We start from the raw sequence: 26,181 nt of genomic DNA, 5'->3' as shown, positions 1-26,181 counted from the left end.
ATGAGAAGAAGTTAAAGAAAAGTATGATTTGCTCGCTCAACAGCAACATACACACTACCAATTCTCCAGTGCAAATCAAGCATAATATACCTTGTGTTGATACATCATTTAGTAAAAAGAAATGTCTTCAAACCGTCTGATACAGAATGCACTCTAAAAATGTGATGACTATCTACAGAGAAAAGAATGAAGGAGAGTACCAAAGCATGTGCACTGGATATAAAGAGATTGGGAGGGGAGAGAAGAGAGGGGGAGGAGGGGGAGCTTAAAGAGAAACAAAGGCCTTTGCTGAGAAATCAAGAATGAGAGACCTAACCAGCCAGCCAACCACACACAACTTTTAAATCCATCACGGTATGTATGAGCTGCCAAGAGTCATCCCAAAAATAATATTGTACTTATCACCCTAGGGATACTAAAATGAATTCCCTTTGTAATACTGCTCTAAAAGAACTGATTAGTGCAAGTGATTAGGTAAATATTATATTATAATTATATTGTATTATAGTTTTTAAAATAGCCATGGCTAATTCTACGTCTTAATTATTTTATTTTTAAAATACACAAAATAATATGTAACTTGGCTCAAAAGTCTATAAAATGTACTTTTTAATAACTTTTTCATGTTTAAACCCAGCTGATGATGGGGACTATAGAATCAGTATAACTGATGCTTTAGCCTATTAAAATACTGTTATCAATGTTCTGAACTACAATATGTCATTTATATTTTTAAGCTATTTTAAAGGGCACATATTATTATTACTACCATCACCATTATCATCATCACTGAATAACAATACTCTTATTAAACAGGAATATCTCCTTGCATTTTTTCTCTCTGTAAACTCATTTTTATTAACAGCAGTAGTAATATCATTTCTATTCCTTAATATTAGGATGCAATAAATTAAATTGAATACTCATAAAAAGTTTAATGCTAATATTACAGTAACATGACTAAAAACTCAGTTGAATAGTATAATGAAAGACTTGAAAAATTTAGTGTCTTATGAACCTTTCCTACCAGACATTAGCAGCAGCTTACAATTAAGCAAGGAATCAGGAATGCGTGCAATGAGTTAGCCAGGGCTTTGAGATCATCCACTTGATTTTGAAGGAATTGCTCAATTTATTTTTAGCCAAACATTTGGGAACAGAATATATACAAATGTCTCAAGCAAAAGATGCAGCATAAACACCTCTTGTTCCTTATTTAAAACAGTTTTACGGTGAAAATTATTTATTGAAAACTATGTCACTAATAATTGTATCTAACTAAACATTTATGACATGAATATATACAATGATTAGGCAGGATACGCAAGACTTCTTACCCCATATTTACATTGACGTGATGTTGTTCCATACTGGAAGCGACATTGCTCATCAGCATCATACACCTGACCTGGTGCCACTGCAGGGTAAAGAAAGTCACGCTTTGGAGGCTCATTATCAAGGCAAGTACCACGGCCAGAACTGTTCAACACAAAGAACCAAAAGAAATTATGAACACTAAAAGTGTTATCACCGCTAAAATATGTATCAGGATTATGTTGTGTAAAACAAGTGTTCCAAATAAACATATCCAGTAGTGATACAGTTACAGTTAAAATGCAGAATTTTTATTTATCTACTTGCACTGGTATGCTTTCGAACTGCTAGGTTGGCAGAAGCTGGGGCAGAGCAACAGGAGCTCACCCCATCACACTGATTTGAACCGCTGACCTTCTGATTGGCAACCCCAAGAGGCTCAGTGGTTTAGACCACACCACTGACCCAGGTGGCGCTGTGGTTAAAGCACTGAGCCTAGGGCTTGCTGATCAGAAGGTCGGCGGTTTGAATCCCCACCACGGGGTGAGCTCCCGTTGCTTGGTCCCAGCTCCTGCCAACCTAGCAGTTCGAAAGCACGTCAAAATGCAAGTAGATAAATAGGAACCGCTACAGCGGGAAGGTAAACGGCGTTTCCATGTTCTGCTCTGGTTTGCCAGAAGCGGCTTTGTCATGCTGGCCACATGACCTGGAAGCTATACGCCGGCTCCCTCGGCCAATAATGCGAGATGAGCGCGCAACCCCAGAGTCGGTCACGACTGGACCTAATGGTCAGGGGTCCCTTTACCTACCACCCGCATCCCTTACCACAAATGCAGAATAACTTATGAAAGAACGGAAAATAAGTGCAATGCTATCTTACATATGTCAACCAAAAAAAAAGGTTCAAAGACCTCTTAAGAACATAAGAGCCTGCTGGATCTTGCCACTGACCCATCAAGTTCAACATATTGTTCTCACAGTGGCCAACCAGATGCCTGTGGGAACCCACAAGCAGGACTCGAGCACAACAGCACTCTCCCCTTCTGTGATTTTCAGCAACTGGTACTCAGAAGCATTATTGTCTCCAACTGTGGAGGCAGAACATACTCTTGGACACATAGAATGAGTTGCACAATTATTTGGACCCTAGCCTTTCATATAGAATTGTGTCCCACTAACTTCAAAAGAAATAACGTTAAAGTTAAGGTCTTTGTCATTATTATGCATTACTACAGTCTGACATACTTGAAAAGTGCTTTATAACGGGTTGTATCCACTGCTGCACCGCTGGTGCTTTCCGCTGATGCAATCATCATCATCATCATCATCACCACTGCACTAGCAGAAGGCCAGTGGTGTAACAGTGGCTACAGCCCAATGGGACCTCCAATTCATCTTCTTCCCTCGAACCCCCTCCCCAAAACCTGCTCCTAAGGGGCAGAAGGGACAGGAAAGGAAGAAGATGTTCTGTTGTGGCACACAGAAATCCATTGAGTCAGTGGAAATACAGCGTCAGATACAGCCCAATCATTTTTATTCTGTTCAGCCTTAGAACATTTTTTCTTTTCTTTTTACAGGTGAATCCTGTTGGGAATAGATTGCACAATGCCTTCAGTGAGTTGACAGCAGTTTTCAGATTTGAACCCAAATGTCCTAGATTTGCATTCCAATGTTCATTCTTAACATTATGAAGTACTTGGGCTTTTGTTCAGAACTTGAGGCTAGGTTGGCTTAAATCCTAGGCTTTTTCCATAAATGGGATTTAGGTTGTATTCTATATTAGCTCTTCATAATATATAGTGTTAATTAGAGGGGAAATAGATAGCCTGAATGCTCACAAGATAACTAAACTTAGAATGAATTAATAGAATATTTGGAGTCACAGATCTGCTCGAATGCATTTAAAAGAAAAATAAGACTTCCTTTGAAATTATACTTTGCACTTAATAAGGTTGTAAATATAAACATACTGAGAAGGGGAGAAAGCTCCGCTGAACACATTAGGACTTACTTTTGAATAGACATGCAAAGGCTGAGCTATAATCATATTTACTAGTTTCTGTACAGTCAACAGTATGCACAAAAGAGGAAGAGATGCTTTTTAAACTTGCATTTTGATATGTATCATTAGAGGGGAGGTGTCTGCATTACCAATGCTCATTCTGGCTTGTTCACTCTATGCTAAACTATGGTTTATGATTAGTTCTGATAATATGGGGTTGTTTTACTGACTTCAATTTTACAGAGCATTTTAAGCCAAAAAGGTCAGTCCTCAACACCAAAAGAGCAACATACATATAAAAAGAATCGAATAGTCTTTATACCTAACAATTACTGACTCAGAGAACTATTCATCTCAATCAAGACCCAAACTAGAGGCATCATTTCAAAAAGAAACACCTTATCCAGGCATCTGTACTTGAATATCTAGTGGCCAAACCCCAAATAATCATTTTTACAACATTATGACTGCAAATATGCATACTGTAGTTTCCAAGCTGTATATCATATGCAAAATAAATCAGTCATAAATGGAAACTACCCATCAAAATTAGCCATTCAAACAATCTAACATTGGTGTCAGTGTTTTCCTAGGTTATAATTTTAGTGGGAGTTAGGGAAGTAGTAAAATACAGACCAGGGGTGGCCAACCTATGGCTCTCCAGATGTTGTCAGAATCCAACACCCATCAGCAAGGCCTATGGCCAGGGAAGATGGGCCTTTCAGTCTTCAAACATCTGGTGGGCCACAGGTTAAGCCAACCCTGATCTAGAGTAACTTTTTTGTTGTTGCAAAAATAGCCAAAAAATACTTGCAAATTAATCAAACACATCTGCATCCTAGGTCAATACAGAGGAACACATACATGAAAATAGTGATTAGATAACTGAAGCCTGGCTCATTTATGAGGTGTCCCTACCATATTCACTTGGGAAACATTTAGGCCCACTACTAGGTTTGCAGCTAAGCCAGCTAGTAGTTTGGAACCATCATTTGTGATTGCCAGTGCCTCCAAGTTGAGGCGTACACATAGTGCTCCTATTTCTGCAACAGAGGCAGCTTGAAAAAGATGGGATCAATCCCCACCTCTAACATGAACTCATTATGTCTTAGAGAAATTGCTGCCTCTCTGCCAGGGATCTACTTCATAGGTTACCACAAGTATTAGCACAATAAAAACTGTTAAAATATTTCACAAATTAAAAGTACTATACAAATTGTATCGTAAGTAAACATAAAATGCGGAGCTATGAGGAGTTACATTTAATCTGACTATTCATAGAATATATTGCATCTGTCAATATTATTTGGTATAGTGATAGATGTAAACAGCCTGTAAAAGATCTTATCGACTACCGTATGAGACTAATTAGTCAATTCCAGTATTTATTTGTAAATTAATATAAAATTTGAGTAGACACCAATCTCCTACATCATTATGACACCACGTTTGCAAACAGTCATTAGGATTGTATCAATAGTGTTGTATTCTAATTATTTAGAAAGTAAGCCTATCAAGGGGCCAGGGAAATGCAGAGTAGCAAATTCTCCTCTACACTGGGAGCTCTGGAGTAGAGTGGATACTTTTATATTTTTGCCGTATCAGGTTGGAATAGCTAAGGGGCCCAAGGAAGAAACCCCTTGGGAAATCCCTGGTGCTTTGAACCCAGCAGCCAATGCCTCACCCTGAAACACCTTTTTGTGGAGTAAGTTCCATTGGATTCAATAAGACTTACTTGGAAGAAAACATGGTTGGGATTGTGCTGTCAGATGGCAGCACTGTTGGCTTTGACTGAGTCAATAACTTGTGTGAGGCTAGACCACTGTAGCAAGGCACCCCTTCTTTCTCTTTTGTTCCCATTTCTTCTCCCTAATAAGCACTGTCAAATATGACAATGATAACCATCTCTTTGTTGGAAGAGACTCCCTACAGCAGTAAATAGTAAACTCATTGCTATTAGCCAACATTTATGGATTGGGTCTCATGGGTAAATATTTTCTTTATCGTTGTACATTCACCTCAGCAGGGTATGGTGGGGTGTGAAGTTTTCCAAGAATCTTATTATCTCTCTTCAGAGACTACTTACTCTAAAAAACTGGTGATATAATCCCTGCTGCAGGCTGACCATGAGAAGGGGTTGGTGTTTGCTGTAATGTGAGCTGCCATAAGTTTTGCGGCTTCGTGACCTTTGGTCCCACAAGAATTTCCAATTCCATCATGGTTCATACCAAAACTGTCCAAAAGAATAGGAAGAGGGAGGGGGAAGAGTCCATTATTTTTATATGGAACAGAACTTTAACATAAGATCTTCACAATATACTTATATATACTAAAATACTCAGTGAACAGGAATTAAACAATGGGCTATATATGTTGTCTAAAAATGATTGGCATAGATGTTTAGGTTTGAGGCCTTACACAAACATAACACAGTATTGCTATTGCTATATAGGACTTCTAAGTACTTTACTTTGGTTCATTCTACGTATTTTGCTACATTTAGTAGCCTCAAAATGTGGGTACACTAAATAGGATTCAAGCAATATAAAATCATCACTAGTAGTCACCATGATTAATAAAAGGAAAACAATAAGTAGCTTCCATGTTATGAACTCAGATAGTAATTCAGAATTACATATTAGATATATAAACTCTCAGTGTGAACTTTACAAACCACTACAGTGGTTCCAGTTCCATTCAACAGGGCCACAACATTTTAAGCAATAGGAGTTTCTACTTCTAATCCTTTATATATCATTCTAACTATTAAACCTCTTAAACATGGCATTTGATCATTGTGAATAATAATAATAATAATAATAATAATAATAATAATAATAATAATAATAATAATAATATGCCACCATAAGGATTAGGATTTGATATTGAAAGTCAATGAATTGTGTTACGGCTGTGGTGGCAGCAACAGAAAAATACTGCATAGTTGTGGCTGCATTGCAGGGGGGATGTTAGGGCTTTATTTGTGGTACCATGTTAAGGACTCCCTGAAATCTGATGCTCGGCTGTCAGTGGTAAAGTGGCTGTTAAGTCAGCAAGAAAATAACCAAATATTTGAATTCTCCTGATAAACATGCACTCACTATCTCAAGACTTCTGCAGCAGACAACTTGATGGCTTTAACATCACACCTACTTTTTCTCCCTTTCCAAAGCAATTGTTTTAATTAACATCTAGACTACATCTAGTTTTGAAGAACTCTAAATCTTGCTCACTATTTGAGACATTTTGGTTGGTCCCAATAAGGGTATTGGTGAATTATAGGTTTAAGGTTTTTCTTCTATGGACCATCATAGCTTTGTGTGCTCTTTGTGTGTCTTTCATATTCTTTAATATGCTAGCATCTGCCCTGTCACTGAGTTGAATTTTCACACTTAGAATACATTTTCCCTCGGAATTTTTTTTAAAGAATATGTATCTTCAATGAAGATAAACTTGAGCTTCAAGTTTTATTTGAGATTCTTCCTTCTTTTTTTAGGGAGGGAATCAGTACCACAAAACCACAGAATCGCAAGGATAAAATGTTCATTAGATGACTTGCTCATTTATGTGACTGGCAAAGTTAAAGTATAAATGTCAGGCAGGAAAACTGGAAGGGCAGACTGAGAGGAACCATATGTGGAAGGATTTGGTAAAAGTGTATATGACAGAACCATCTACTTTAGGGAAACATTAAATATGTTAAAGTCTTGATAACTGTATTGGTTCAAATGAAAAGAATCACAGAACAGCTGAAGTAATACCTTTTTTGGCGGGGATGCAACTGATGATCAAACTACAATGTGAATGTTAAATGGTCCTAATGAAAGTATTCCCTCATTTATTCTGTAATAAGAGATTTCACTCATGTTCAGAAAGTGACCAACTGATCCAAAAAATCTATTTCCTCCTGTGGGGAGCTACGGTATTAAATTCCTCTAATTTATCAGATTCCCCATCCAAGATACTTTTAAAAAAATCAGACCAGCATGAACAAACCCCATCATTAATAAAATCATCAGTACTGAACTATATTAAAGGTGAAGGCTTTAAAAATGTATATATTTACTTAAGTAGTACACACTTGCTGTCCATAAACACTATCTTAACTTATTCAGTAAAGAAATAGAGAAAGTTGAGAAGCAACAAAAAGGGGGAAACACAACCATCCAACAGAATGTGCAGGTGCCAACCTTCTGTTTGTCTGCAGCAGAAAAAGTAACCTTCCTCATTATGAGAGAAATAGTTAGCAACACAAACTACTATATGAAAAACATGCTAATAAAACAACAACAACAGATGCTTAGTTATGACAGATATGAAGTCAAAATGGTGCTACTGAAAAACAAAGGGGAGGCATCAGCATGCTTGAGGGAATTACAAGGTTTACAGAAATAGAAAAACTTAAGGAGGTAAATAAATAAATTAAATGAATGAATAAATAAGCCAGCCAGCCAGCCCCCAGACAACCCATTGTCACTGGAAACATAATTTCCACCTCACTTACTAGGAAACTTCACCATTTTTGGGTGGGCTATACCTTACACTGGGCAAGCGGGACAGATTGGGGCTGCTACCCCACAGCATATCTATCCAAGCTGGTGGAGGTGGTATTGAGTGTACTGTTGGACAATCAGAGGACAATAGTTCTGAGGCAATTCAATAAGCATGCTGAGGCTAACTTGACTGGGCCAGGTTGGGCATGTATGACCTCCATGATAATTGGGCTATCTCAAGTTGTAACTGGCCCAAAGCATAGGGCAGGGCATACTCTTGATTTGGTCTTCAGTTCAGAGTGAAAGGGCTGGTCTGCATATTGGGTGGGGGGTGTTGAAGAAACCCTGTTGTTGTGGGTGAGACCATTATCTGCTAAGTTTGGTCTTATAGTGCCAGTTTCTCCCTACAAGGTTGGAGGATACTTCAGAGTGGTCCATCCTCAGAGAATTAAAGGAGTCTGAAGGATTCCTGAATGCTTTGGGGAAATTTCCAGGAGCCAGAGTTGGCAATCCCTGTCAAGGCCTTTGTTATGCTATGAAATGGCAAGATGCATAGGACTGTTTACAAGATTGCTCCTGAGTTTTCCAGGGCGCTCTGAGCAATCAAATGAGCTGGACAAGGGCTAGAGGAAAGGGCATTCTAGAGTGCATGAGCAATGGTGGGAAATGCCTGTTTTCGGGGGCTAAATGGAAGTGGTGTTAGACTCAATGTGAAACTGACAAGACATGTCCTAAAGTGCATAGTCATGACTACTATGTGCCAGTGAAGATGGTGCATCTTGGGAGTAGCTGGTTAACAGAGCTGTTCCATGTTGTGAGAACTGACATCTGTTCCAGGGAATTGAGTTTTGGAATCATAGAGGCCTGCTATGGTAAGTTTTTGAGAAAAGGTGCTCGGGAGAGTGACGGCACGCTGCAAGCACTGTTGGAGGAAACTGCTTTTCTTGACCCTGCTATTCTAGGTTCAGGTCTGAGTTTTGAACAGAATTAGCTTTGGTCACCCTGATGGGCACCTTCCTTTGGGCACAGGACAGTAGGAGTGCAACTCTATTCCTCTTTTTTGATTTCTCAGTGACTTTCAATACTGTTGGCTTTCAAATACATGGTACTTTCCTGGACTCTTTGTGCGAGTTGCAAATTGGTTGCACTGTGTTACTATGATTCCATTCCTACTTACATGGATGGGTTCATGTCAGGGTTGATGTGGCTACTCTTGAGTAACGACCCTCCACATGCTTGTCTTTCAGAAGCTTTTATTAGTGCACATTATTTACAGTGTAATGAGCTGGTTGTTTCATGTCTGCTCACTCTGTCTCAGATTCCTGCACTGGCGATCTTAGCGTTTTGGACCAACATAAAAGCCTTGGAACTGTGAAGCGTTTCCCTTTTCTCCGCCTCTTCAGTTCCGGTGTCGGGGGGAATGGCCTACGGATTGACTGACTCCTGTCCCCTCTTTCTCCCTCTCTCTTTCCCTGCCTATGGAGCAAGGGCTCTTGGATGTTGCTAGAGGGCTGGCACTCCCTTTCCGTTTCCTGGCTCTGCCCATCAGACCCTTCACTCTCGTGGCTGCTCTGAGACGAGCTGCTCCTGATGAGGGGGGGGGCTGTTCTCTATAAGCCTTCCCCCTTACAGTTCAAATATAGTGTTGGGATGTTATGTGTCTGCCCCCTAGCAGTTCTGCTGTGGGGTGCTGGAGGACACAATTTTCTCCTCAATGTTGTATACGAAATCATGGGGAGCATTCATTAGATTTGGGGAATGGGGTCATCAACACACTGACATTCAGTTCAATTTCTCTGTTACATGTGCATCAGAAGAGACTGTATCTGAAGTGCCGCCTGGATGCAGTGGTGGGTTGAATCACGGCTAACAAAATGACGCTGAATGCTGATAAGACTCTGTGGGTGAGTAGTTTACAGTCTGGAAATGGGTGAATTTACCAATTCTGGACAAGGTTCCACTCCCTCTAAAGAAATAAGTACACAGTTTGGACCATTCTTTGTTACTGGAGACCTAGGTAACTTCCTTGGCAAACAGCACCTATTAACAACGTAGGTTGGTATATCAACTACAACCTTGCCTGGACAATGATGTCTTAGACACTATGATTCATGCATTAGGGACCTCACAACTAGGCTACTGTAATGCGTTCTATGTGGGACTTCTCTTGAGGCATGTTTGGAAGTTGTAGCTGGTGCAGTATGCTGCAGTCAGCTTGCTGAATGGAGCATCTGGACATGTACATATTACATCTGTGCTGAGGGAACTGAATAGGCTGCTGATTAACTACCAGGCTATGTTCAAGGTCTTATTACTAACACACAAAGGCACAAACTCCTCAAGACCAGGTTACCTCCACAATTATGTGCCCCTGCATATAACTATTTAAGAGCACTTAGACCATCATAATTTTTTTTAAAAAAATTATAGCATTATGGTGCTGTAGCATAGATACTGTTGTACCTCTTTCAATTTAAAAAGTACAGTTGGAAAAGCCAATAAAAAGTCGGAAATGCCAATAAAAAGATTTATTTCAAAAACAAAATAATTAAACAGCCCACCAACAAGGTTAAATAATGCATGAGTGCTGAGCTTCAAATGGCCCCACCCACTGATGTGGATGGAACATAGCATAAGGTTACCAGACGTCCCCGTTCCCCGGGGGCAGTCCCCAGATTTACAAATCAGTCCCCTGACAAAATCCATCTATTTAGTAGGAAGTTGAAAAGTGTCCCCGGATTCATTGAAAAAAATCTGGTAACCTTAACGTAGCAGAAGCAATATACTACCAATAGTGTGGAAAGTTGATTCCAATTCTGCTTATAGCAGAAGAGCAATGGTTCGGCAGCACTAGGAGCTACTCATGTGGAAGCAGCCCAAGTGAGCCAGATACTAGCTAACACTAGGTAGGTAGATAAAATGCCAGTTGTTTACTAGGACTTACTCCTAGAGTAAGCTTCCGACAAATAAAATATGGAGGTTTAATCCATACATATAATAATAAATGATAGGTTTGTTGCAATGAGGACCAGAAGGCAAGAGCCTCAGATTTGCATGCTTCCGCCTCTGAGTACATGGGGAGGATATTTAAAACTTCCATTGACTTCAGTGTGCCTACTCTTGAGTATAAACTGGCCAGATATAGCCCACATAGTGTAATCCCATCCATATCTACTCAAAAATCCTTTGAAGCATACCAGACATCATTCTGGTTGCCACGTTCTCCATTAGTTGCACCCTCCAAACCAGGCACCCCCAAACTTCGGCCCTCCAGATGTTTTGGACTACAATCCCCATCATCCCTGACCACTGGTCCGGTTAGTTAGGGATCGTGGGAGTTGTAGGCGAAAACATCTGGAGGGCTGCAGTTTGGGGATGCCTGTTCCAAACCATATTCAAGAGCAATCCTCATAGACAGCATTGCAATAGCCAATTGGCATATCTCAAGTATTTATGTGCTGAAGCAATAAATCTTTTAAGGTCATATTGTTAGTGAAAGACAAAAAGTAAAATAAAGTGAATCATTAGGATAATTTTATGTATGTAGCAAGCAGAACAGATGAGAGAATAAAGTCACAGATAAAGGTCATTAAATTAAGATTTATAAAGATTTAAAAATGTACTCACTTGTGACCAATTTCATGTGCGATGGTAAAAGCAGAACCTAAGCCAATATCTTCATTAATGCTACAGCTCCTTTCAGGCTCACACATTCCAGCAACAGAGGCCAAGCCTGAACAAACAAAAGGAGACACAAAGGGTCATGCCAAGGTGTTTCAATCTTAAAAGCCCTAGCTATAAATGCCTGGATTCTTTTTAATAACCTCCATGCATTGAAGCAGCAGTTGGCAAAAGGTTAACTTTCTAGTCATTGCAAAATCACTGGGGGGAATTTCACTTTGCCGGCTAGACATTAATATTTTTTGAACTGCAGTCACTGCTGGAAAATGTCTAGACTAGGGGTTAGATTTATAAATTTTACTTCTGGTAACTTGGGACCACCTAGTAATATGAGCCAGGAGAGGGAATTCAAGCAAGCATTTCTATTTTAACATTCTTGAGGTTGCAGAAAGCAAAATGTGTCCACATTATTTTTCTAAAGAGATCTGTTTAAGTTTAGTGGGTTCAATAAACATACAAGAAACATTTTTAGCTACAAAACCCCCGAGTGGTATATTTTTAGGAATTTTTATGAAAACAAAAAACTCAATGCACCAATTGCAGAGAAAGAAATGTTAGCTGTATTTACTAAACTATAAAAACTTCTGCTTATCATAGTTTTTTGAAATTAAGTTCTCACCACATACATCTGCTTCTAAAACCTTTTAAAATGGAACACAGTATGTACAAATATTATAAATGTTCTTCAATACTACTTGGGATGTGCACTAGTGCAGGATTAATTTGTTACCACTATGGAGGAATTGACCTGCTGCAGCCTTAAAGGTATTCCTACCTGAGGACTATTATCTGGGGGAAAAACATTAACATATTCTCCTAGGGGATTATGTGCCCTGAAAAAATACTGCCACAAAACAAGGACCAAAAAGGGATATTTTTAGCATTGAAGGGAATGTATTCTATGAGCAAAGAACCTAAATTATGATTAACATTAACTTGACAGGGATGTGTTACAAGGAACCAGATTAACACCAACACTCCAGGGTTTACACCAGCTTTGAACTCTTTTCTGTTCAATTAATTCTGTTCAATCATTTCAACCAATAAAGCCCTGCATGGTGTAGAAATGAGTCTTACCTCATAGAAACTCTGTTCCCCACTAGCCTTCTGTGATCCCTTAACTCAACTGAGAACTCTACTGATTAGAATGGCTATGTAGCTCCTCATCTCTGGAATGCTCTCTCCAGGGAGGCCTGACTGGCGCCAACTTTGTCATCATTTCAACTCCAGGCATATATGCTTTTGTTTTCCCGGGCATTTGGACAGCACCAATGATTGTATGTTTTTACTCTGAATGTGTTTTTAATGTGTTTGTGCATTTTTATTACTGTATATTATTATTATTATTGTAAATTGCTTTGGGCCTTTTTGTTGAGGGAAGCAATTCATAAATTCAATATGCCTAACCTATGTCTGAAGTCCATAGAGCAGCAGCATATACAGCAGTGTTATCTGTGGCCGTTCCAGTTACAGATTCCACACACAGAGAGTGTTTTCAAATTCACCGAGATCTAAGTTTGGAGTATTTAAGGAACATTATATGTTCATATTATTTGAATTGGCACTCAGTAGTTGCAGTCAAGGGGGATATGGGTAAGAAATGAGGAAGACAGCCTGATATTTTATCTTTGAATAAATTTTTGATCTACATAATTGCTACTGACACCGATCTCTTACAATAGACTGGAACAGAATGAAAACAAACAAAACAAGCTCCGGTAAAGAAGGTGGAAATTACTTGACCAACTGTAATTTCTGCTAGGTGAAGGTTACAATCACGTTCTTTCCAGTCTATTCAAAGACAGAGTTAGAATACACCTAAACTGTACAGTGGTACCTCAGTTTACGAACACCTCGGTTTACGAATTTTCGGTTTACGAACACTCCTAAACCAGAAGTTAGTAAACCAAGGTGCCCGAGGCCTACTGAGCGTCCGATGCCTTCGGGAAGGCCGGGCCTTCGCTCTGATGGCTCCTGGAGGCCCGGAGCGAAGGCCTGGCCTCCCCGAAGGCATCGGAGCGAAGACCAAACCTCCCCAAAGACACCGGAACATCAGATACTTTTGGGGAGGCCGGGACTTCGTTCCGATGCCTCCCAGAGGCCGGGGAGCGCTTCCGCGACTGGGCTGCAGCCACGGAAGCGCTCCATGGCCTCCGCGAAGGCATCGGAGCGAAGCCCCAGCCTCCGCGAAGGCATTGGAGCCGGGACTTCGTTCCGATGCCTCCCAGAGGCCAGGGAGCGCTTCCGCGACTGGGTTGCAGCCACGTAAGTGCTCCCCGGCCTCCGCGAAGGCATTAGAGCGAAGCCCCAGCCCCCACAAAGGCATCGGAGCCGGGACTTCGTTCCGATGCCTCCCAGAGGCCGGGGAGTGCTTCCGCGACTGGGCTGCAGCCACGGAAGCGCTCCATTAAATTGCTGCTTCAAGGTTTTTTTTTCATCGTCTATAATGGATTAATCCACTTTCCATTACTTTCAATGGGAAAGTTTGCTTCGGTTTATGAACGCTTCGGTTTATGAACAGACTTCCAGAACCAATTGTGTTCATAAACCGAGGTACCACTGTACTGTCATTGTAACCAAATAAAATTGTTTGACTTTTTAACTCTGAATTCCAGAGTATCTTTGACATTTTTATAATGATTGAAAGTAATGCACTTAGTCATTATCAATGGCTGAACATTGGAAAATATCCCTAATGAATATGGCTAATACTTATTTTACTGATTAAAAACTGTTAACAAATAAATAATTGTGATACAAAACAAAACCCACCCCAAACTACTATTATTTATGTGGCACATTGTTAGTTAACTATTACTAGAGGAACATGTCCTTCAATCTGTTGCTTTGTGTCCATTTTCCACCCTTCTGAAATCTTACAGCTATTAAACTTTCTTTTCTCCTTTTTCTTTTCTGAGGTCTCCCTCAGCTATCCTTCTCCCTCCAACTTCCATCAGGAGACTTTTTTCTCAATATTTTATGCTCCTCCTCCCTTAGCATTACATGTGCATTGTGCATTCAATCCAAATATGTCCTTTTCCAAGAACTTCCCTGGATCAAGCTGTCTCAAGCAAGCCAGGATCAAACTGCCCCCCAAATCTGGATCTAACAGGGAAATCTAGTTAGTTCAAAAGTAGAAGCAAAAGCTTCAAATTACCTTATCCTGTCCTGTGGAAAAAACTATAATGAAGGAACGGAGGGAAGGAGTTCCACAACTTAGGGACTGTTTCAGAGAATGTCCTCTCCCAGACCAACATCACCACTTTGTTTGCCTCTGAGGGTAAAGGAAGTACCAATAGAGTCCCTTCTGCTGATTCTAGCACCTGAGAGAGTCGGTAGGGAAGGAGGCGATCTTTCAGATATTTGGAGCCTGAGTCATTTACGGCTTTGAACACTAAGATGAGCACTTTCAATTGGGTCTGGAAATGAACTGGCAACCAGTGCAGCTGTTTTAAAACAAGGGTTATATGGGCTCTAAACAGAGCCCCAGCCAATTGAAGTTTCCAAGTCGTCTACAAGGTCAACCCCATGTAGAGCACATTGCAATAATCAAATTTGGAAGTTGCAATAGCATAGAGTACTGTGGTCAGGTAATCTCTGTCCTATGGATGCAGTAGCAGCCAGAGCTGAAAAAGGCACTCCTAGCCACCAGAGCCAGGCAAAATCTATGCTTGCCATGATTGTGATTCCGTTCTAAAGAAAGGAGTCTTTTCTCTGGCATCAGGCTGAACAATATCAAGTCATGGGCAACCCCCCCCCCCGCCTTTCCACCATCAAGTTATTGAGATGTGCAATGTAACACCCAATTAACATTGCATTTGACTGACCACAGTGTGACACAGAAGATGACCTGCACTCCTACTGAGAATGAAGCTTGCAAAAGGTCCTGATGCTTACTCCTCCATCTCCCTGGTACCTGCATCATAATCATGGGAGTCCTCACTCATTCCTTCCCAGCACCACTTGATGTTGAGCATGTGGTTCCCCTTGCCTGTATCATGGCTCCTACATACTCCAATTGAACTGGGCTAAAAAAGTTGGGTATGTGAAAGTGATGGTTACTCAGAACTTATTGGTGCTTGAAAGGTTAATGATACTGTGGCAACAAGGAGCTTCTGCAGCTCACTATACGTAGACAGACCCTTAGGGGATTCAATTTACCTATGCACCAGCAGGGATTTATTCTTAAAACACACTTAAGAATGTCTTAGGCAGGCTACAGGACCAAGCTAATAATTTGAAATTCTGGACAAAGCTTTTAGGTCTGAGAAGACAACAGAGTTCAAAATCAGAGCACAGCACCTGGTTTAAGTATCTGCACCAGGTGCTAGACAGATGTGAAGCAGAAAAAAATATTTCCTGAAGCTACAAAACAGCTGTAGACACACTCCATGAAGGCAACTGAATACACATAGCTCCTTTCATGCCTCCCTGTGCAAGGACATGGGGATTTAAAAAAATCAAAATATCTACCCAGCAGCAGATCCTCTTATCTCTTCCTTAGATACCCATTTTCACTTTGTGCTGAAACAAGAATGCCTGATCAACAGAAATGTAATTTCAGGGAGTGACTAGGGGTGCAAGTCTAAGCTCCAGATGCAATAACCGTGTGGCATTGTGATCCAGCCATTCCTTATGTCATTCTGTTGCCAGTGGTACAAAATGTACACTCATGGAAATCTCCTGAAATGCCAGTGGATGCCAGCAAAATTGCAGCTATGGGATTGCTCAATCTGCCATGCTGTGGATTTTAAAACTGGCAGAAATTGAAAACACTAAATGTTTTCTGTAGAAGATAAATGCTTACTGTAAAAACATTGATATTTAGACAAGGGTTTTGATACCTCAAGCACACAATTGTTCAGGTGCTATATAGTACCTCTGGATTAAGTGGACGAAGCAAGTTAACAGAGTCCTAATGTTTCCTAGAGGAGGGATGGCAAAATTCTGGCATGATCATTAAAAAAAAGTTCCCTGCTCAAAAATCCTACAGTTATCATTAAATACTGAGCAAAAAATTTAAAGAAATGGCAGACTTTTTATTTTTCAATATACTTTATGGATTAAGAGCACTGTAACAGTTTAAAAAGCACAGAAAACAGCATCAAATCCACAATACAACCACCATTATGGCAAAGAATTTAGAGACGGATATGTGGTAAATTCAGGCTTTTGCACCAGACAGGATAATCAGTTAACTGCATGCTTTCTTAAACAAATTTTTACCATTAACATTTCTGGTTTTTCTCTGTGTGTCCTCTTTGTATTTGTGAAATCTATCAGAGCAATCTTTATGAGGAAGAAAGCAATGTGAGCTTCCCTTGCCCCCCCTTCAATTGTTGCTTTGATTACCTTCTGGGCTTTTAAAGTGACACAGCTGTCCAAAATAACTATTTTTTTTAAAAAAAATTACTGCTTCTTGCAAGCAAAATATATTTTCAGAATCATTTTCTACATAAACATGAAATGTGAGGAAATCATCTCAAGAAATGATGTCAAATGAATAAGCAACAAAAACTAAAACATTGAAGAAAATAAACACCCATTTAGGTTACATTTTTGCAATCTTACCCAGTGTTCCACAAGGCTTGTTTTTATATGTGCAGATATCATATCTGTAAAGAGGGGAGAATAGTTGTATTTATAAAACGTTCAACTTGGTTAATACATTTTTTATATTTATCACATTTCTGTAGTGTAACTCCAGTTGTCAGACTGCAATCATTGTAATTATGAGCAGCCAGCTGGAGTGTCGGCTCTGTGTTCTGGTGTAAACCACAGGCTGCAGTATGCTCACAGCCTCTGGCCTCAGGCCAGTGGGACACCTGCCAGGAAGGAAAAAAAGGTTAAAGTGGACCTTTGTAATCTCTGGCCTTATAAAACAGCCTGCCACTCTGTTATGAAGTTGCAGCAGTACATCTGCAGAGCATCACTATTTCAACAAGAAACTAACAAAGCATTTTTCTACTCCTATTGAAATATTTTCTTCCTAAGGACACTGCGTATTTTAGGATACTGAACAGTAATGTTTTGATCCTAATGTTTTGTCTCTTCCTTGCTTTCTTGATGTTGCCTGAAACCAAAATGTTAGCGAACTAAGTGATACGTAAAATAAATGATACATTATTAAACAGTCTCCTATCTTTTAAACCCTCTTCCCTAAACTCTTTCTTTAAGGGAAAAGGGAAAAGAAAAAAGGAAAGACACAAATGTTATGTTACCATCCTATTCTGGAGATTCAAACAATGGTTCAAAGATCACAATGAAAATTCCTACCATTCATTTCAATCATTCATTTTGAACATCAGCTTCTATGGGTTTCTTACTATTGTCAGCATGAAACTTCCTAAAGATGACTGTTTACACTTGGAGAAGCATAATTAAGACTAACACCAGGAAGAAACCAGAGCTCAGTGATGGAGCACACGTTTAGCATGCAAATGTCCCAGGTTCAATCTCCAACAGAAAATCCACACCTGAAACTCTGCATTCAGTAGATAATACTGAGCTAGATGGACCAATGATCTGACTCAGCATAAAGCAGCTTCCTATACGGACAGATACATATGTCCTCTACCTGAAGAAAGTTTTTAAAAAAACAGGAAAGGAGATACATCTCTTAACGTTTCTAGGAATACATTTTAGAAACTGAAAAACATGGGAAGTTTTTACAATGACCTCTCATACCCTGGAATGGGTATGAACTAGGGCTAGGTGACATCTGTTTTTCAACATCGTGATATATCACCAGCTAAACATCGTGATATACTGACATATCATGAAGTCTGAAATAATGATGGAACTATGTAGGGACATTGGCTGGCTTCATGGTTTTTTCTGCATCATTATTTTTGCATAGCACATGCATACACACATCATGATTCACAGTTTATTGATTCCAGGTCAAAAATTATGAAACCGGTATCACAATATGGACTTCAAACCAGTTTTGGACAATACATCGCCCAGCTCTAGTTTGAACGTACAGAAACATTCATGTTCTCACACTATTTTGTTTTATTTTTAATATTCTTAATTGAGTTTTACACAGATTATTAATTATATACATTTTCCATTTGTCTTCAAAATATGTTAACTTATACATGAATGTAAACCAAAATAAATCAATACTTATTCACAAGTGACTTCCCTCCACCTTATTGTGGCTTCTTATTTCTTCCTCATCTTTTTAACTGTGTTGCTTTCCTTATTTCACTTCTCTTACATAATATATGTTATCTGTTATTTACTTTGCAAACTTTAGTCAAAACACATCAAAGATTTTGTCTGAGAACAATATTTTTCCAGGTACTCTTTAAAACAATCCCACTCCTTTTCAAACCTTTGGTTTGGCTGATTTCTAATTACTTCTGTCATTTTTGCAAATTCCAAATATTCACACAATTTGATGTGCCATTCCTCCTTTGTCGGTGTCCTATCTCCTTTCTAATTTTTAGCGATCAGCATTCTTGCTGCAGGTGTAGCATATAGGAACACCCTCCTTTTATCATTTGAGATATCAATTGTCAAAATACCTAGAAGAAAGGCTTCTGGCTTCTTCACAAATGTTTGTTCAATTTTTTAAAAAAATTCCTCATAGACAATGTCACATTATTATTTTTTGTCACAACCCCACCACATATGGTACATTGTTCCTTCATTTGCTTACATCTCTAGCATGCATTTGAGTTTGTTTTATATATATTGGCCAATTTGCTCGGGGTCATGTACCATTGATACAGCATTTTCATAAAATAAAGCAGAGCAAATTTCAGGATAAAGAGAAAACAAGTGATCAAAGCAAGTGGCTCTTGATTTATCAGAGCTCAGCCATATATTGGCTGGTTGGATAATAAAGTTGCTAGCCACCCTTTCAATATCAGACACATATCTCTCACAGTCATGCTCTCAATGCACTGCTGGAGATTATAAAAAAATATACTAGGTAATTATTTGTTATTGAGAAAAAAATACTTAAAATGAAACATAGATATTATCTGACGGGTTAAATATTATCTGATGGGTTAAAATGAATCTTGTTTAACAAACTGCTTGTAAAACTCTTCAATGGCATAAACTAGATTGCAGCACTTTTGAGGTGAACCAAATCAACTTTTTTCAAAGAAACAATATCAATCATTAATCAATTTATGCTATAGTACTCCAAGTTGTTTATATAGTACTCCCCCCTTCAGGAACTTTCAGCTCTTTCCAGAGAAAATGCGAAAAATCTATTTCAAATGAGACTGAAATGTGAAAGAACAAAAAGTTCAATCTCTTACTGCAATTTCCAAACTTGCTTTTAATTTGATAGCAATATGGCAGTGACTAGTTCAAAGGAACGTTTCCATCCACACACTTCCATTCCGGGAATCAATGAATTCCCAGAATACAGTCTGACTAATGAAGAATGCCCCAGTGCTGCTGGATGGGAAAGCCTGCTTAAAATGGAAATCCATGTTTCTACCAGCTCTCAAATGCAGGGCTGGCTCACCCTTGAGGCGCTGTGAGGGAGTCGCCTCAGGCTGCAGACTGAGAGACAGTTGGGGAAATGGCAGATGTGGCTCTAAAGAGTGGACCTCTTCTTCCGCCACTGCTGCCTGCTCCCCTCCAGCCTCGTGGCGTTGGTGGGCAGCTTCAGCAGGTGGCTTCGGAGGGAGGAGCTGCTCTGGCAGGGAGCAGCAGGGGACAGCATCAGTGGGCTGCAGCAGTGGGTGTCCCTTTTGCCTCAAATAGCAAACGCCCTTGGATTGATCCTATTAGGAAGGATGTTTGGATAAGGCTGAACACCTCCACTATTTAAGGCATTAAGTAGAAATGCCAATAATCCATTGATACAGTAGTTTTAAAGTTGCTGTATAAAGCTGGTGTTCTTGGGGATTAAATACTACAAGCTCATCATTTTTTCAAAGTCTGGGTACAAGATTTAATGTGCATGTTTAGGACCAACAAAACTTTATACAAGACTTGAAACTCTTGATTTCTTGTGCCACAACATCTGCTTAGTTTTACAGAATCTGGTATACCAAAGCAGCATTTTGCCTTAAACTAAAAGTAAACAATTCATTTAGTTTCATCCTTGAACACCAAAAAAGGAAGAAAAGGGATAGTGCACATGTCACATTTCTCAATAGAAATAGCTTTCCTGTTATTTGTTTGACATGTCTTTTACAAGTTGCCATAAACAAAACAAACTTCTACCTCTACAATATTTCCTTTCACTATTTTACTTGGTGGAATAAATTAGTGTGGATTATACAAAAAGAAAAAATATTTCGTTTTCAGTGCAGCAATTCACTGAAAGCATGTATGATAATATTTTTAACAGAAAGACTACTATTCTGTTGTTGTACAGTGGTACCTCGGCTTAAGAACTTAATTCATTCCGGAGGTCCGTTCTTAAACTGAAACTGTTCTTAACCTGAGGTACCACTTTAGCTAATGGGGCCTCCCACTGCTGCCGCACTGCCGCCGTGTGATTTCTGTTCTCATCCTGAAGCAAAGTTCTTAACCCAAGGTACTATTTCTGGGTTAGCCTAGTCTGTAACCCGAGGTACCACTGTATATACTAGTCATATTACTCCCACATAGTATAAGACTCAGGGTATGGTCTGAAGGCACATGATGTCACCACCTTGCTGAAGCTAAACAGGTTGGCATTCAGTCACTGCCTGCATGAGTGAACACCTGGAAACTATCTGTTCCATCTTGAGTTCCACCACTAAAGAAAGGCAAGGTATAAGTAATAATAAATAAATATAAATGAATAAATATAATAGAACATCTATGTCTTTAGTTACAGGTAGGTAGTTGTGTTGGTCTGACGTAGTCAAAACAAAATTAAAAAATTCATTCCAGTAGCACCTTAGAGACCAACTAAGTTTGTCACTGGTGTGAGCTTTCGTGTGCATGGTATCTGAAGAAGTGTGCATGCATATGAAGGCTCATACCAATGACAAACTTAGTTGGTCTCTAAGGTGCTGTTGTTGTTGTTGTTTAGTCGTGTCCGACTCTTCATGACCCCATGGACCATAGCACGCCAGACACTCCTATCTTGCACTGCCTCCCGCAGTTTGGTCAAACTCATGTTCGTAGCTTCGAGAACACTGTCCAACCATCTCATCCTCTGTCGTCCCCTTCTCCTAGTGCCCTCAATCTTTCCCAACATCAGGGTCTTTTCCAAGGATTCTTCTAAGGTGCTACTGGAAGTAATTTTTTTATTTTGTTTCATCTATGTCTTTGCCACATTTGGTTTTCCTGAAGTTGGGTAGAACTCTGCAGATTAGAGATGCTGGCTATGCAAACAGCCCCCTCCATCGCAGCAAGAGCTGCAGCTGTTTGGCCGGAGAACTAATCAAATTTGCTCTCACAAGATGTAGAGATGGTCATTAAATTGGATTGATTTTTAAAAAACTATCCAAGTTGCTGGCCATTTCTTCTTACGGGAGCAAATTCCACAGCAAATTAGACAAATTCATGGAGGGTAAATCTATCAATCTACCTCTCCTGTTGGAGGTAGTATGATTCTGAATACTAGTTGCTATGAGTCAAAAATTGAAGGAGTGCTGTTGTACTCCTGCTTGCAGACATCCCATAGACATCTGATTGGTCACCATGAGAATGGGATGCAGAGCTAGATGAACTTTTAGACTGATCTTACCAGGGTTTTCTACTTTCCTTATCACTCAGAAATCACAATACAATTTGATATTAGAGAGTTCTGTTTTTGAAGTTCAAACCAGTCCCAACTCCTGAACTAGAGTAGGAAGAGAAAGATGCAAAAACTCTTGCTTAAAATCTGAGAAATCAGAATGAAAGTTTGCAGCTCAGGGACTATTCTGGTCAAATAAAAGTTCAACTCCTACACTTGATGTCAAAAGGGAGAAGCAAAGATGCAAAATAGAGCATAATGCTGTATTTCCCTTGAAGACTGAGATTTCACAATGAAAGTTGGCCATGCATCTTCAAGACAGTCCATCTGAAGTTCAAACCAGCAGCTTGACTCTCACAGGGATTTAAAATGTGGAGGGTTTGGTCCAGACTTTGTTTCCAGGCTTAGCAACATGGAAACAAAAATCTTTTCACCATTTCCCAGTTGATGGCTGATGATCAGCTGGGAAGCAGAGAAAAATGGTGGGTTTCCTCAGGACTTGGCAGGCTACACATGCAGCCGAGAGCGACATGCAGCTTGGAAGCCCACATGTGTTTATTCACAGTCGCTATCTCAGTTTTGAATGGTAACAATTCCATGTTATTAGCTGTATGGACGTGGGAATTTATACTAAAAATGCTTTTCTGAAGAGTACTCACTGCAGTCTGCAAAGTGCATTGCTGGCACAAATAACTATTCACTGGAAGTCTGCACCACTGGAGATGTGTAAGAGCTGCATAAGCCTTTAATCATTGTTATGCTTTAACTTAAAACAAACACTAGAAGCAGCTGATATAGCAAAGCAGAATGATGTTTATGCTAGGTCAGACTTCAGAATACGAGAATACAGTATGTTTAAGTACAAATGAGGATATATCTAGAAACTTTAAATATTTGTATAACTTTTTAACCAACTTAGAGAAGCACAATATTAATTAAAAATATTAAAAATATTACATAATTCAACACTAACAGAGAATCCCAAATGAACTATGAGCAACCTTTAAAGCGGACATTTAAACGTAACAATTACTATAAAATATCGCTACTGATAATTTTCCCATTTAAAATACCCAAGATTTGTTTTCCCATTTTACATTTGCCTATGTTCCCGTTGCGTCAGTATTCCACAGCTTGCCAAACTGCGTGTTCTGACACGTTAGTGTGTTGACTGTAGTGTGTAGGTGAGTCACGTGAATGCTCCCCACGCTCCTCCCAGCGCTGGAGTTAGTTAGTTTAACCTCTGGTTTGCTAATAAACCTGAATTACTGTGTCGCAAAATGATGCAAAACTGAATTACTGGGCCGCGAAATGATGCATGTCTAAAAAGTGTGCCATCAACATGAAAAGTTTGGAAAGCTCTGCTGTATCCCTTTTGAACTGCTACAACAGCATTTCTACTCCAGCTGAAATCAGCAATAGAGATACTAGGATTTGATATCTGATAATCTAACCATTTTCCTATCCTAGGCCCAGAGCCCTTTACATTGAACCCTGTGTTAAAAGAAGCCAGTTTCAGCACTGGAACAAATGCATCATGTTGTGGAAAAATTAGCACAAGTCAGTTGTTATGACATAATTACCAGGGTACTTCTCCAAAGGTTTGCAAATCACACAGCAACTAACACATCTCCTCACTGGAATCCAATTAAGATCTGAAAGTGGGATAGCAAATTCAACAAGCTCAGATGTCATAATTTCACTGCTACATTAGATAAGAAATGTCTGAAATTAAACTGATTTATAGAACAATATAAAAACAAATGAATTTGTTGTTGTTGTTTAGTCGTTTAGTCGTGTCCGACTCTTCGTGACTCCATGGATCAGAACACGCCAGGCACTCCTGTCTTCCACTGCCACCCGAAGTTTGGTCAGACTCATGTTGGTAGCTTCAATTAGTAACTTCAAATTAATTTCCATTCCACCCAATAAAGAAGTTTGTAATTACTGCATAATGCTTGAGGGAAATCATAAAGATAATTAATTATCTATTTGAGGTTCTAATTTGCTGCTGACTCACAATCAAAGGCTTCAAGATACTAAGCTGCCCCTTACTGCAGAAAGCATAGCTAAGCTCTTGGGCAAGAACCCAGACCTTCAAGGCACCTTACCACCATATTTTCTTTAAGGTCAATTGATATTTTTAAAAGGGGAGCGGATTGGACAAAAGTACAAGAATGCTCTTCCAGCATGCAATACAATTAGGGCAGTTACTAAACTGATGCTAATATGTTCACCCTCATTTTACTTATTCCAGTAGATCTTTAGCCACAGTTGGCTGAGAAAAGGTGCTTGTAGATTTAGAGGCTAGAGAAAAAGACAGGAAAAGACAAAAAGTGGCATCTGAGTCAGCAGCAGCAAAACAGCTGGAGGGTCCAAAATGTTGGGTTGAGAAAGAGAGGTCAAATTTTCAAGTACAGTGGTATCTCACAAGACGAATGCCTCACGCAACAAAAAACTCGCAAGACAAAAGAACTTTGCGTTGCGCGAGGCATTTGCAAAATGACAAGGTCTTCTATGGCAGCCGCTTCTATGGCAGCGCCTGCTGCACTTCCGGTGCCGAAGTGCAGCAGGCGCTGCTTGCCGGGGCTTGCCAAGCTTCTCCGAAGCCCTGTCCGATGCTCCCAGGTGTCTGCTTCTCCCCCCGCCGCCTCACACACAGCTGGCATGGGACGGGGCTGCGCCTTCTCCGAAGCCCCGTCCCATGCCGCCGCCAGTCCCCCGGAGCCCATAGGAATGCATTGATTAAGTTTCAATGCATTCCTATGGGAAATGGCGACTTGCAAGACCAATTTTTCGTAGGACGAATTGAGTCCTGGAATGAATTAAATTCGTCTTGCAAGGCACCACTGTATTCAGTTCAGAAAACTATTAAACAACATGTTTCAAAAAGCAAATACAGCAAAATCTCGCTTCTCGAACAGCTCCTTTGACAAACATTTCGGCTCCCAAATGCCAAAAACCTGGAAGTGTTCCAGTTTTTGAACATTTTTCGGAAGCCGAACGTCCAATGCAGCTTCTGCTTGAGTTCAGGAAGCTCCTGCAACCAATCAGAATCTGCGCCTTGGTTGTCCCACATTTCGGAAGCCGAACGGGCTTCCAAAACGGATTATGTTCGACAACCAAGGTTTGACTGTAGTTAATATTAGTAAAAACAAATTAGTTTTTGTTCTAGGCTTAAAATGTGTAGTAGAATGAGTACATTGCCATACATTTAGTTTTAACACAGTATATATATATATTTCAATTGAAAAGGAGGTTGCCTTCCATTTCAAATACTTTATATCCCACCAAAGCCTTGTGGCAACTCATTTGTTTTCAAAAAAATATATAGAATCTAAAGCCAGTTATATTATACCATAGACATTAAGTTAGAACGTACTCTCATAAGCTGTGAGATTTTTAAAAGTAGAGCAAAGTGAGCACCATTTCAATGCAATGTAAAATTTAGTCTAATGAACATCATCTCTCTCTCTCTCTCTCTCTCTCTCTCTCTGTGTGTGTGTGTGTGTGTGTGTGCGTGTGAAGGTTTCTACAAACAATTGATAAGATATTCCGTGAAATGACATGCTAAGGAGTACAGCAAATGTATAAGCAGCAATGCTTTCTGAAGCTTTTTTTTTAATGCAGCTCTGGTATTTTATTATGGTGGAGGGAACAGGAAAAACAAACATTTCTATGGTTCCACACACACCCCTCCTCAACCCTCCTGCAATGGAATAGCTATGTCTCACTTTAACAAGTATCCATTAAATCTCATGAACCATATCCTGCAGTTAATGGGCTGTTAAGATTTTAAAGCTTTGCTAGTTCTACTGAAAATCCCTAAGCCCTCCTCTAGTAGTAGTGACAAGACTTCTATAGCAGTAAGAAATCAGCTAAAATTTGATTGTCTGAAAATGAACCAAAGTAAACACATTAATTTTGTTTGAATGAATGGTGATTATTTTGCCTTCAACAAACACTGATAAGCACCCAACCAAGTAAGTTAATCAATAAGAATAAGACATCATATGGCTGTATTTGAACATACAAATATT

At 39.6% G+C, this 26,181-nt stretch overlaps 1 protein-coding gene across 5 annotated transcripts in view; it reads right to left on the bottom strand.

The window, feature by feature from the left end:
- Positions 1-26,181, bottom strand: part of ADAMTS6 (ADAM metallopeptidase with thrombospondin type 1 motif 6) — a 133,280-nt gene that overhangs the window by 71,342 nt on the left and 35,757 nt on the right. For 4 of the 5 annotated variants that reach the window (XM_035100852.3, XM_088653231.1, XM_035100855.3 and 1 more), the window contains 4 exons: positions 17,062-17,105; positions 11,437-11,542; positions 5,403-5,549; positions 1,338-1,479 (listed from right to left, as the gene is read on the bottom strand). In XM_035100852.3, coding sequence (XP_034956743.1) covers positions 1,338-1,479; positions 5,403-5,549; positions 11,437-11,542; positions 17,062-17,105 — 439 coding nt within the window. The remainder of the gene's footprint in view (positions 1-1,337; positions 1,480-5,402; positions 5,550-11,436; positions 11,543-17,061; positions 17,106-26,181) is intronic. The other variant, XM_035100857.3, reaches the window with a different exon arrangement.

This window comes from Zootoca vivipara, chromosome 10, assembly GCF_965207765.1.
Source record: "Zootoca vivipara chromosome 10, rZooViv2.hap1.1, whole genome shotgun sequence".
Lineage (NCBI taxonomy): Eukaryota > Metazoa > Chordata > Lepidosauria > Squamata > Lacertidae > Zootoca > Zootoca vivipara.
This window is presented reverse-complemented; position numbering and strand designations above follow the sequence as displayed.